The following is a 12,436-nucleotide window of genomic DNA, read 5'->3' as shown; positions in this document are numbered from 1 at the left end:
CTACGGGTGAAGATGATCTGTTCCACATCTTCATCCTCCGATGTGTGTGGGGCACCTCCTCTACCCTTGATGGTGATGGTGGGGAGGTATAGGGGGCCACACACCTCAGTGGTTGCAGATGTGGACTCCCAATTTCCGGCAGCTGCCATCTGTGGCACTACATATGGTATTACTGCAGCAAGGAGGAGCTGCTGGTTTTTAAGTATATCTGCAACATCCCTGTGTTAGGCAGCCATGTCTGCCCTGAGGGAGACCAGTTCCCGGTGCTTGGAGTCCTCATTGTACTCTGCTGCCAGTTTGGGAGGGCAGTTGCTGTGGCCTCTCCCTCATGGCAGAAGCTATGTCCCTCAGACATTCCTGGACGCCATGCCTTGAGGAGTGTGTGCATCGGTTGGCTGCAGTCTGTTCTGTTGCTGTGACCATGCATCCCCTCAAGGCTGGCTGCCATTGTTTGCATCCCCACCCGAACCTCTTTGGCCAGCTTAAGCTGGACTCCCACCACTGTCCTCTCAAAGCTGGTGCCTGTGTCCTCGGAGTTCTCTGCTGTGTTGGTGCTGGCAGGTCTTACTCTTGGGGTTCTAAGTGGGCCCTGTGGGATGTCTGCTAATTCAATACTCCTCCTTACGATTGGAGGTGGTGTCTGCATGTTCACAAGGACTTCCTCTGAGGGTCTCCCAGCTGATGGTTGCCAGCTGGTCATCTAGGTCATCAGGGTACTCCAGGACAGGCAGATCCGCAGGAGAGCCATCACCCTCTGCAATGAGATGGTGTAAAATCAGTCTATATGTGTTATGGCAGATGACGTCATGTCACTGACTTGTTATTTGAGGCTCATTGTCTTAATAGGCCCATGTTGATGTAAAAGTGGTGCAGCACGGTGCTGTGCAATAATGATCTGTGCCGCACTGCTTCACTTTGGTGACACAAGAATGTACCGTATGCAAGTCATTATGGGGCACCCCTGTGTTGTCCCCAATACTGGTGCAAGATTTAGCTGCCAGCGTAATTGCAGGCATCCTTGCACCATTGTGCAAGGATGTATGCGTTGAGGGGTGTGACTGTTAATGTGCGCAAAAATGTCCCTTAAGGCACATTAACAATCACCAGTGGCACTTTGGCACTTCTGTGTGAACTGTAGAATGCAGTACACTCGGAAGAGCCAAATCGTCATTTATACATGATTGTTTATGTGCATGGAGGAACACCTTCACAGTCTTAAACAATCATTTGTGGCATTTTGCTCTTCCTATGCATGCTGCAGGTTGCAGCAGACATTGGAATTCAGAAATGAAGGAGGTACAAATGTATTCCTCCTCGTTGCACCCTGCTAATGCCACCCCTGGGGTTGGCATAATAGGTTTGGCTCTACCTCAAGTTTACAATATTCCATTTATCTGAGGCAGCATTGAAATATTTTGTGTGTTGCTGTGGCACGCCCTCAACAACACCCATTGCACCACCCTCCAGGCACTGTCAAGATGCGGTGGCTATGTATTTACAAGGTGATATAATGCCATAAAAAGTGTCTTAACAATACCTTGTCAATATAGCACAGTGATTAGCGCCACTGGTGTATATGACAGTTCCTGATGGTAAATGTGTCTATTGGTATTGCCAATTCTGAGGAGTTGCACTCAGGTCAGGGCCTGATGTTGATTCATATTTCATGTGCAACAGTCCAAGGAGCACCTGACTGCCACTGTGTAATTGTTCACCCTCTACAGCACAGGTGGTGGTGGCAACTGTTGTCAATGTGTAATGCCCCATGGGCCAATGGCCTGGACGTGGGAGGTTACCAGCAGCTGACAGATTGGCTATGGCATCAGTCCTGTGACACCAGACCAGTGATACGTTCAAAACTATCCTCCAGGTATATTTCCAAATTTCCTCCACCCTTTACATGGCGGTGTAGCCCCATGAAATGGTTGTTGGTGAAGTGGTGTGGTGTGCCCCTGCGTGGCCCTGCACAGTTCATGTACTCGGCATGGGTAGTGCAGGGTGTCCCATACCTTGGCCCTTTGACCTTTCCACTGCCTGATTAGCAGGGCTGAGTGCAGCGTGTCCTGTTACACTCAATGCAGGCCAAAACTGGCACTGACTCTATTTGATTCATCTATATTGTCTAGTGTGTGCCCCACAGAGCTACCAATATGCAGACATATTACCAGCTGCCATCCCAACATGTGACTCATACTGGCAGTCTTACCAACACCGGGCTTGCCCATGCACCATCCACCACCCGTTGATGGGGAATTAACCACCATTATGTGAAAGCCATACCCCATGTGTTGGTTGAGTGTGTTTATTTCCCAATTCCCATGTGTCTGACATGGTTGTGTCCAAATAGGTGTGGGCTCAGTCTGTGACTGTTGTGACTGTTGTGACCTACTGTTTTCTATTTGTGGTACACATTTTGTGTATTGGCACATTTCAGTTCAGTATCAATGTGTGTGGTTGAGCACAACTTCAGTTTAGATGGTCTGGGTAGTGGCATGTTACCAATGATTCCGGTCCAGCCTGCTATTCCGCCAGGACCTGTTGAGTTAAGTGTTCCATGCACCCAGGGGACACGCTGACTTCATGATGTAGGGATGGCTGCCTCATGTGGATGCGTTGTCTAAGTGTGGTGGTGATACCGGCACATGCCTGGGTACTGTTGGGACAGTTGCAATGACTAGTGTGTTGTGAGATGCAGCACACATGTGTTTGAGCAATGAGGCAAGGCTGTTACAAAATGTGACAGCAAGGGACACCACTATGTAGTTGCCCCAGGAATGGTGTTGACTGACTACCTGCTCGCTGAGGTCTTGGTCGTGTTAGTGGTGTTGATGTGACTACATGCAAGGGATTTAGTGATATCACAATCAGTGGCACAGTGATTATCCATGCCATCCATCCCATGTGCTTCATTTGTACATGTGGGTGTTTAGGCCTGTTGTTCTTAATATGTCCAGGATTTGTATGTTTCAATGGTGCATGGCACTCCAAAGGCACAGGTACATGGGTAAGTTTACGTTGGCATGGTGCAAGTTGCTTAGTGTGCATTGTATCCCTCTGCGCTCCTTTGACATACATTGTGTGAGTCCTATGTGCCTCCCCCTTCTTGCACTTGACATTTAAGCATATATTTCCCCCATGCAGCTTACCCTGCATTTGTGGTATTTCCTGGTATTCTGTGCTGTCCTGACCTTGTATCCCTGTGAAGATTTCTTCCCGGATGACTGCTGCAACCATCTCTTCCATCTCATCTATGTCCTCTTGCGGTGCTGGACTCCCATTTCCAGTTTGCAGTGCTGCCTTCCTGTTCCGTGCTAATTTTTCTTGGTCCTTCTCTTGCAGTCATGCCACTGTTTCTTGCACTCAGTCACAGTTCTCCTAACCTCTGCCACACTGTTGATCTTATACACAATCTGCTGCCAGATTGCCTCTCTCCTTTCAATTAGCAATTTGCAGGTGATGAAGAGTTGATTTTGATGCTCCGTCACCTCTCTCACCAGTGTTTCATGCTCCTCTGTGCTGAAACAACACTTCCTCTTTTTCTTCTCCCTCCCCTGAGTCTTGTCTGTGTCATGCTGGCTGGCTCCTGGTTGATTGGGGTCTCCATGTGGTTTCTCCTGGCTTCTGGAGATCCATTTTGGGGCTACTTTGCACTGTTTGCTCTGTCAGCATCTGTTTGTGACCCTATTAGGGGCAAAAAAGGTGAATTTTTGCTTTGTGATGTGTTTCCATGTCGTAAACCGGATTAGAGACATTTTTCCTCGGTTAATGTTGGTTTGCCTTACGACAAGGCGCAATGTTTAACGTGGGAAAAAATTACTCTAAACATTATTTAACGCCACTCAGCTCCAAAGTATAAATTTGACGCCTGAGTGGCGTTAAAAAATGGCGCTAGTCAGCGCTAACCTTTTTGACGCAAAACTGCGTTAGTGCAGTTTGCATCAAAAATATAAATCAGGGCCTTAGCGTGCTGCACAGTGTGTTTTTTTAATATATATGCCCTTGTGTTTCCTGAGATTGCTACTGACTCAGAGAAAAACAGAAAAAAAACTCAGAAAGATAAGAAAAAGAAAGAGAATAAAAGTGCTTCTCAAGAAAAGTATACATGTGTTGATGATTTCAGAAACATGAAGAGATCACCTCTACATCATGAGGCTCATGCAGAAGTTTGTGAAGCTAGAACAAGTGATTCGATTGAAAGGAATTCTGAACCAGTCTTGGTAGCTGCACAGTCATGGAAGGCTAAAGTTGTGGAAATTAAATCATTAAAACCTAAAGAGGATTCAGACATTTGTAAGGATGAATTTCTAAAATTCAATAAAGAAGAATATGGGCAGATTTACTAAACTTTTTTGCTGAAGGGTGCAGCAAGCAGATGTACATAGTAACGCACTCTGATGTACATTGATCAAAGATCTTACAAAATTATTTTCAAATACAGTGAGACCATCTACCTTCGAATGACACCATAGCTCTGCTCCATAAAAGGCACTGTGTGGGGAAACAGGTTTTGTCATTGATGTTTATAAGCTCTATGAAAGTCAGAAATGGTAATTTGTAGCTTCAAGTAGCTCTTGCTTATGTGTTTGGCCTAAGTTATATTTGCTGTTAATATGATCCCCGGATACTCAAAATCAATTTCCTTTTCAAAGATGGTCCCTGAACCTAACACTTAGCTCAAATGTTTTATGTGGATTATAGTCATGTATATTGTTTTTGAGATTCTTGCCTCTAGTAAAAACCCTCAAACTGGTACAGAAGGAGTTGAAGCACCTCAAAGGTTTTTCAGCATGATCAAGGTGTAGTCAACAAAAAGGAGCATGGGGACTTTTCAGCCTGCAATAATTCCGGAGTCATTGACACAAGCTTGCAGAATTACATTGTTTAGGTACAATGGAAATTATGTAGGAGCAAGAATGTATCCCTGACGTATCCCCTTTTTAATAGGGATGCGTTTTGTCAGATCACCCTAGTTTCCAAATCAGACCAGAGCATAATTCTCATTGTGTAATAGGCACCCCCATTTTCCCCACGACTGCCATAGTTTGTTACCCAGAAGACCTTGTAAACATTAAATATTGTTAAGAATCACACATGTTCCACACATTTTTGTGAGAAGTTTACCTGCAGCCCACACTGCAAAAACTTGTGTTCATATCCCATTTCCACTGCCTAATGCTGCATTGACAGCTGGCATATGAACTATGGGGTGGGTACTGCGGGTAAAGTGCAATCCATCCTGCCTCTGAGGACCCTGCCAATCTATTCACCTGCTCTAGCCGGGGATGTACAAGCTTTCTATCATAAGTTATTTCTCTCATGCACTGTTGCTTGGTGGAGCTTTGGTTTCACATCAAACCTACGAGATCATTGACAGACTTAGCAACAAGAGCTTTCAGCTCATTTACCTTCTCTCGTGCTCCTGAACCAGAGCATCAAGGATGACTACCTTGTTCTTGGATACCAGGGCATATGTAATTGGCTCCACTCCCTTGTACTTGGATGCCTTGTGGCCCTATACTTCTAATTCTTATTGATCTAAGGTTGTGAGTCTATTTGAACATACAATTTTATGTCAAGACCGGAGGCTCCTATTATGCGTTTCTTTTCTTGCTTTATTTAATGAGCAGCAGTCAAGAAACTACAAATCCCATAAGGCTTAACATCTGTAGCCAATGGGATTAAAAAGATAGTTCAAAACACACAGAACCAATAGTAATTACGATATGGCATTATGACGTCACTTGACTGCAAGCAGCTCTCTTTTCTTGCTGCTGCAGTCGAGATAAGTCGCATTTTCTTTTCTCCTTGTTAATACATTATCTGATATTTTAATGCTGTTGGTTTGTAAATAATACTGTATTTTGGCCTTTGTCATGTTAGACGGCAAGTTGCCGCATGTTTATATCCGACTCCGACCACTCGTCAACTGTATTTTTGTTGTTTGGAGCTGAGCCCGTCAGCTCTCAATTTATTTCTGAATTTCAGCACGCGTCGCGTGCGTTCCGCTTTTAGGCATTCCTTTCATGCCTTTCCAGCTCACGGCAACTGCCGTCTGTTTACATTTCTTCCGGCCCTCTCTCAGAGGGTTTCCAGCCGTGCGCTCCAGCTGACGCCGGCTTTGTTTACTTTAGACGCCCGGCGCGCGCGTTCAAAAATTCCGAACATTCTTTTGCCTCAGGCAGCAACCGTCACTCGGTTTGCTCCTGAGGCAGAGACGTCGTATATCAGAGCGCTTCTGACGGCATTCTTCTTTATTATCTAGAGCAACTTTAGTGGCTTCTTTTAGACCAGGGTTATTTTATTAACCCTTTCTAGTCCCTCTGCTTTCAAAAAGACTCCGTTTTTTCTCGCTTTTGGTCTCCTGACTTTTCAAAATTAATTTTTTCAATTCTATTTTATTTCTACATATTTTACTGTCTTTAAAGACATAATGGAACCTGGCAATTCCTCTATGGAACAGAGTGTTTCCTCTGAACTGGAAGACATGAGACATGAACTTTGTGATTTCATCAGAAGCTCTGTCCATCAGGCAGTTTCTTCCTCATTACAAAAATTATCAAAAAATCTGGAGAATAACCTTTCTAACTTAATTTCCAAATCGGCCCAGACTGCGGGGGAATGCAGTACGCGTCCACCAGCGAAGCCAGATATGGGGACGCATATGGAAAGTGAGTCCTTCTCACGTATGCCAGAGGACGCGGTTCCTCACAAGGCTCCTGCCAAGGAGTATAACAATATGGCGCCAAAATCTTCTCTAAAACGAAAATCTAAAGAACGCAATGTTCTCCCGGTTATTTCTCCAGTTATTCAAGATACAGACGAAGATATGCCTGATGTAGATTCAGATTCTTATTTATCTGACAAAGACGATGATGAGTCCTTTTCCATTCCTCCAAAGAAACCAAAAATAACCTCTGCTACCCCTTCTCTCTTTGACTCAGAGGGTTTTCCTATGTTCGATCCCTCTCAAATTCATCATCCCAATTCCACGGAGTGGTTTCCAGCGGACCATGTGGGTCGTTATGTGGCACAAAAACTATTTTCTCCACTAGACAAACAAACCAGGTCCAAATTAAAGTCTGAATGTCCTCGTCCCGTACTTTCCAACAAAGCCACTATCACTCCTACTATTGATGAACAAATGTTGACTTTCTTCACCAAACAAGGCAAGGACCCGCGCAAGGGCGTAGATAAAGCTTGGTCCTCTTGCCAAGATAAACTCTTAGATATTACTGGGCCTCTTACTAGAATTTTCGATCTTGTGGAATCAGCCAGACTAGACGGGTCCTTTCTGGACCCAGAAGAGTTATCTTTATGGATTCAGCGTTGTTTCTGCCTTTTGGGAAATGCAAATTCTTCCTTTATTCACGAGAGACGTAAAGGTCTACTTATTAAACTTGATCCCAAACTCGTCAAATTGGCAACCGTTCAACCTCAGTTCCAATCGGATGGACAGCTTTTTGGAGACTCCTTTATCAAGGACCTCGGCAAATATGTTGCTACTTTCACCTCGTTAACCAAAGCCCAACAGTCCATGAGAAAAATGTTTCACCAGCGGGTTTTTGCCAGGGCCGGTAGAGGCAGGGGTCGCTTTACCGGCCGCGGATTCACCAATCAAGGCTCCAGAGGTTATTACAGCTCATATCAGCAGGACTTTAGACCTCAGTTCTACCCCCAACGTGGCAGAGGATACCGTGCCAGGTCGACCAGACATTCCAGAGCCACCAACCCAACAGGTAAGCCTCTTTGTCGATTCTTTCCCGACAGGAGGTCGTATTTCCCATTTTCTGTCAAATTGGCATGCAATAACAAAAGATGCTTGGGTGTTAAACACAGTTCTAGGTTACAAAATAGAACTTTATTCTACTCCTGTCCAAACTTTTTTCCAACCTCCTCCCCAATTTTCTACAGAAATGGTTCATCTAATTTCCCTAGAGGTAGACACATTGTTACGCAAACAAGCGATTGCGCCCACTCTTCCCCTTCCTTCAGGTTTTATCAGCCCAATTTTTCTTGTTCAAAAGAAAAACAAAAAGATGCGTCCAGTCATCAATCTAAAACATTTCAACCGGTTTGTAGTATACCGGCATTTCAAAATGGAAACAATCCTCCATCTCAGAGATATTCTCCTCCAGAACGACTGGATGGTCAGATTGGATCTACGGGACGCTTACTTAGTCGTTCCGGTTCATCCAGAATACAGAAAATTTCTCCAATTCCAATGGTTAGACAAAATGTATCACTTTACCTCTCTGCCCTTCGGTCTATCGTCGGCCCCATGGTGCTTCACAAAACTCATGAAACCCGTGGTAGCTTTTCTAAGAGCTCAAGGGATAAGATTATTAATTTATCTAGACGATATCCTCATCCTAAGTCAATCGCCTCAGACTCTCATACTCCACCTGCAAACGACTTGCTCTCTGTTGGAGCAATTGGGTTTCATAATAAACAGAGAAAAATCCCTTCTTATCCCTTCCCAAGTCGTAGAATTTCTAGGGTTTCAAATCAATTCCCTCTCAGCGTCCCTTCTTCTACCATCGTCAAAAATAAAATCCATAAAATCAGAAATTCTACAAATTCTCCGAAATTCCCTCATTTCCCTCCGAACTCTAGCCCGAGTTGTAGGTCTTCTCTCCTCCTCCATCCAAGCAATCTTTCCGGGTCCCCTTCATTATCGTGCCCTTCAAAGATTAAAGATTCAACACCTGAGAAAGGGGCTTTCGTATTCCGATCTCGTTCCTTTGGACATAGAGTCTCGCACGGAGCTTCAATGGTGGATAGACCATTTAGCTGCTTGGAACGGGAGAAGTATTTTTCCATCAGCCCCAGATCTTGTGTTAGAATCCGATGCAAGTCATCAAGGCTGGGGGGCCCGCTGTGGACCCATCTCGACTGGAGGTACATGGTCAAGCGAGGAGTCCAAATTGCACATCAATTGTTTAGAGATGCTTGCAGGCTCCTTTGCAATCAGAAGTCTTGCAAAGAACAAAGTACATTGTGCAATCCTGCTCAGGATGGACAACATATCTGCAGTCAGATATATAAACCATCTTGGGGGCACACGATCCAAACCTTTGGCAGATCTAGCCAAGAGCTTTTGGGAGTTTTGCCTCTCAAACCATCTTTCGGTACATGCAGAGTATCTTCCTGGGACTCTCAACACAGTGGCGGATTGGCATTCTCGTCACCTTCGAGACTCCAGCGATTGGAGACTTCATCCTTCCGTGTTTCACAGCATTCAATCCTTATGGGGCCCTTTTTCCATAGACCTTTTTGCATCCCGACTCAACACACAACTTCCCCAATTTTACAGCTGGCGCCCAGATCCCTTAGCCTTAGCATCAGATGCTTTCTCTCAAGACTGGTCGTTTTCCCTCAACTATGCCTTTCCTCCTTTCATAATGATCAACAGGGTTCTGGCTCAGGCCAGACGTCAACACGCCTCTCTCTCTCTTATCGTCCCGTTTTGGCAATCTCAAATTTGGTTCCCCACTCTTTTAGAAATGTCAATAGATTTTCCCTTGCTAATTCCATCCTTTCCGGATCTGCTGCTAGACCCTCTTCACCGTGCTCACCCCCTTATTCTGAACAATATCCTAACCTTATCCGCTTGGAAAATATCAGGAATCCCCAGTCTTCCCCTGTCATTTCGGCAGAAGCTTCCCATTACATCTCAAGCTCCTGGGCCCCAGGCACCAAAAAAGCCTATAAGGCGGCCTGGTCTCTATGGGATTGCTGGTGTGTGGGAAGACAAATTGATCCCTTTTCAGCAGATGTTATTTTTGTCGTAAATTTTCTAGCCTCGGAAGCTAGCAAAGGTAAAGCATTTCGCACTATCAATCTTTACAGATCTGCTATCTCTTCCAACCATATTCATGTTCACGGGAAACCAGTAGGCGAGCACCCGTTGGTCTGTAAATTATTGAAGGGAGTAAAATTTTCTAAACCTCCGTTACCAAAATACAACCACTTGTGGGATGTTAATATTGTTTTGAAATATTTGATTGCATTACCAGATAATTCAAGTTTATCATTAAAGCTTTTATCTGCTAAATTAACAATGTTATTATGTTTAGTTTCTATTAAACGGTTATCAGATGTTAAGGCTTTGGACGTCTCCAGCCGTCAATTCACCCCGTCGGGTGTGTTGTTTTCGGTTGTAAGACGCACTAAGACGAATTTGTCATCAGTCTTTTATCCCTATTTTCCGCTTCAACCAAAATTGTGTGTAGGACAATGTCTCAAAGTCTATGAGCATAGAACCGCAGATTTGAGAACATCCTCCTCCCAACTTCTCATATCTTTCAGAAAACCCCATAACCCTGTTTCTTCTGCTACACTAGCACGTTGGGTAAGACTGATTATGTCCTTGGCTGGTATTGATGTTTCCAAGTTTGGAGCTCATTCCTCTAGGGGGGCTATGGCTTCCAAAGCCTTTTGGGCGGGTTCCCGTTTGGAGGATATTCTAAAATCTGCGGATTGGTCCAATGATAATACTTTTAAAGTGTTTTATTGCAAACCAATTGATAATGCTTCTTTCAACGTGATTAATATGCTTTAAACTCGCATAATAGGAGCCTCCGGTCTTGACATAAAATGTAGATTTTCCTAGTTTATGACGGAAAGTCTTAATTTTATTAAAGACACGGAGGCGAGTATTATCCCACCTCTTGTATAACTTTGTTTTCCCTCCCTTTCTCTAGTTCCGGCTTCAACCACTCAGACAACGTCCTAATCAGATCCCGTCAGGTCATCCAAACATTTCGTTCCCTTCAGGACTTGGATCATCCCTGTCGGTTTGGCCGGACCACCCTCGCTTCTGCAAGCTCCTGGACTTTTTCTCTGATGTTTTTGCTTTCCTCATGGCTCTGTTTATTCTTTGCTTGTTGTTTCCTTTGTTCACAGTTAACTGACTTCATTTGCAAGAAAAGAGGGCTGCTTGCAGTCAAGTGACGTCATAATGCCATATCGTAATTACTATTGGTTCTGTGTGTTTTGAACTATCTTTTTAATCCCATTGGCTACAGATGTTAAGCCTTATGGGATTTGTAGTTTCTTGACTGCTGCTCATTAAATAAAGCAAGAAAAGAAACGCATAATACTCTCCTCCGTGTCTTTAATAAAATTAAGACTTTCCGTCATAAACTAGGAAAATCTACATTACAGTCTATAACAGGTTGTAAAGAAATAGTGATAGCTTGCCTGTGTCTCTGTGCTATGGACATCCGTACCATGTTCTTTAACCATTGGTTCTGTTCGCTCACTCCTTAGCGAAATTGTGTTTTTTTGTATATCAGGGAGTGGGGTAGCGTTTGGGATAACTGAGGACTTTTCACTGTTGTTTGCCACTGTGTGCCAAAACATTCTATCACTGTTTTTAATAGACATAAACAAATCCTGCCAGTTTTGTTTGGCCCATTTTTTCAGTGCCACTATTTGGGTTCATTTATATGGTGTTCAAGCTGCTCCCCTTAGAGATTGAGTTTTAGTTTGAATTACTCACGCTAGGTAGGTATTGACTCTTCTGTGTTCCTTATTATCACATAAGCAGGACTTTCTAATGTTTCTGTTAGTGAATTTGACACTTCTCTTAAAAATTCATACCCAGGGATGCAAAGAAAGTAGAGTGCATGTTACCACACCAGTGTGATAGACTCCAGTAGTAGAAACAGCCATTACTTGGTGAGTAGCTTCCATCAGCTCTCTATGGATGATATCTAATACTCCGGGACGCTGCTCAGTTTGGGCCCATTTTATAGCCCGCTTATTGTTAACGATCCATAATTCTCTAGTTAACGACTGTAGGGGTCTGGAGGTGTCGTTCATAGTAAGGTGCAGGGCTTTATGGTCACTATCACTCCTGGCTAATACCTATAACGAATAACTTTGTCTGTAAGTCCATCAACTTTTCCTTTGTCATTTTCTTTATCACATCACAATAATTGCAAAAGTAGTTTGCATAGGTAAGGATTTCTCTTGCTAGCACATCACACTGTGCTGAAGCTGTATACTGATCTCAGGACATAAACCCAACGCATAAGCAAAAACAAATTCCCACATTTTTTCGATTGATGGATCATCAACTCCACTGCGTTGCCCATAAACCTGCATCAATCTCTCAAAATATGCATTAACTGAGTCCCCTGCTTTTTGCTTTGCTCTCATACGTTTTGAACAATTAACCAGTTTTCTCTGTGAAATCTAATGATCAATAACCAGAGTATCCCTTTGCATAACAATTGGTGAAGGTTAAAAACTATGACTCACTCTGCTGTCCTGTATCGGTCCATTGTACTATTGCTTTGCACTCAATCCATAAATCTTTAGGTACAATAATTGAAAACAGCATATCCAGATTTTCAAAAAGCACATTTGAAAATGTCACAATTCTCTCTTCCTCAGTATACAACTTTTTTGGTTTCCCTCTAAGCTTTGC

General features: G+C 43.8%; 1 protein-coding gene across 1 annotated transcript; it reads left to right on the top strand.

Annotated features, from left to right (window-relative positions):
• Window positions 1-5,792: 5,792 nt before the first annotated feature.
• On the top strand, window positions 5,793-11,099 carry LOC138265780 (uncharacterized). Its single transcript, XM_069213808.1, has 2 exons — window positions 5,793-7,736; window positions 10,704-11,099. The coding sequence occupies exons 1-2, from the start codon at window positions 6,431-6,433 to the stop codon at window positions 10,733-10,735; spliced, it is 1,338 nt and encodes a 445-aa protein (XP_069069909.1). The 5' UTR covers window positions 5,793-6,430; the 3' UTR covers window positions 10,736-11,099.
• The last annotated feature ends 1,337 nt before the right edge of the window (window positions 11,100-12,436 follow it).

This window comes from Pleurodeles waltl, chromosome 11, assembly GCF_031143425.1.
Source record: "Pleurodeles waltl isolate 20211129_DDA chromosome 11, aPleWal1.hap1.20221129, whole genome shotgun sequence".
Lineage (NCBI taxonomy): Eukaryota > Metazoa > Chordata > Amphibia > Caudata > Salamandridae > Pleurodeles > Pleurodeles waltl.
The sequence above is the reverse complement of the archived record's forward strand: the minus strand, read 5'-3'. Positions and strand labels throughout refer to the sequence as shown.

Excerpts from the sequence above, each read along its gene's own strand:
- LOC138265780 (XM_069213808.1), top strand. The coding sequence starts at position 6,431 with ATGGAACCTGGCAATTCCTCTATGGAACAGAGTGTTTCCTCTGAACTG. Across the intron at positions 7,737-10,703 it reads CAGAGCCACCAACCCAACAG|TTCCGGCTTCAACCACTCAG; the intron begins GTAAGCCTCTTT and ends CCCTTTCTCTAG.